The 1,391-nt window shown below is 44.5% G+C and overlaps 1 protein-coding gene across 1 annotated transcript; it reads left to right on the top strand.

The window, feature by feature from the left end:
• Positions 1-434: 434 nt before the first annotated feature.
• Positions 435-1,159, top strand: SARC_16224 (hypothetical protein; the record flags this gene model as incomplete). The annotated part of the gene is made up of 2 exons (XM_014289668.1): positions 435-525; positions 996-1,159. Coding segments are annotated over 2 exons (255 nt in total), but the record flags the coding sequence as incomplete, so codon positions are not given.
• Between the last annotated feature and the right edge of the window lie 232 nt (positions 1,160-1,391).

Below are 1,391 nucleotides of genomic sequence, written 5' to 3' on the forward strand. Positions count from 1 at the left end.
GTCACTTAGAACTGTAGGGTTTAGAAGTCACTAAGAGCTGTAGGGTTTAAAAGTCACTTAGAGCTGTAGGGTTTAAAAGTCACTTCGAGCTGTATGGTTTAAAAGACACTTAGAGCGGTAGGGTTTTAAAGTCCTTTCGTCCGCGGAATCGATTTGAACGTTCCCAAACTGCTGTCGCGGTGTTCTCCCCTGCCCCTCTGGATTTCTTTTTCGAGCTTACTTCCAATCGGCGCCATTCTAAACCTAAACCCCCTTTTCAAAACCCTAGAACCCAAACTCAAAACCTTAAATTCATCACCCAATCCCCGAAAAACCCTAACTTGAAATCTTAAACTCTAGCCAAACCCTTCCTTAACATTTGAACTCAAAACTCTAGAACCCTAACTCAGCCCTCTAAAACCTTGACGTTAAATCCTCACTCTCTTGTCACACACAGTCGCCATCGTATCGCTCTCCTGTACTTCCCATTCCTACTCCACGTGTTGGATTCTTCGGCTCTGCTGCACCGACGACCGACAGCCAAAGGTAGGTAGTAAAACCCTAAAACCCTGAAAATTGACAGTTGTTTCTTGGACTAAGCGGATACTACCAAACAACAGACCGTTTCTTAATCATTGTACTGATGTTTCCGTATACTCAGATCACGTCTAAACCTCAACCTCGCATGAGCTACGACGCATTGTCAGGCATTTCGTTAACCCTGAAACCCTAAACCCTGTGTAAGGCACAGAAACGATATATCTCCACAGTGCAAACACCCCCGTACCAAACCCTAAAACCCTAAAACTCTAAACCTAGACTTCTAAGACTTCTATGCTGTACAACTTCTACTTCTAGTAGATCACACAACTACACTACAGTACACCACACCCCTCTATCGACCCACGTAGGGAACACCCGTTGAGAAACTCATCACACTACAAGTATCTACTTTTCATATTTAAGAATTCGTCCATACCATACACTGAGTATCTTTTTACACTTCTACATCGCAGACAAACCCAAAGCGACTGCACGAGCCTCTCAGGCCAAGGCCAAGGCCAAACCGCCAGTGCCTGACAAAGGCTTTGGATCAGAAGAGACGCGCAACATCCTGTGCTGCTATCTGGCCATTCAGGCCAATTTAACACCTGAGTATTTAAGTAGTTGGTGGTCGCAGGTAGGTAGACGCTGCAGTTTGCATGGATGTGGGTTAGGTGGGGGGGAATGTGTTTGTGGTTGTGTGTATATAGACTAGGTAGAATTGGGTGTAGATAAAATTTTATTAAATATAACTGGGTGTACGACATAGGGTTTCCGTGAACCGAATCGTATTTGTGGCTCCTTGGGAATTCAGACCAATCTACCAGCTGCCTTTGTATAGGCATAGTGGTCTGTAATTGCTTAGTATA

The sequence above is a fragment of the Sphaeroforma arctica genome, assembly GCF_001186125.1.
Source record: "Sphaeroforma arctica JP610 unplaced genomic scaffold supercont1.7606, whole genome shotgun sequence".
NCBI classification, from domain to species: Eukaryota; class Ichthyosporea; order Ichthyophonida; genus Sphaeroforma; species Sphaeroforma arctica.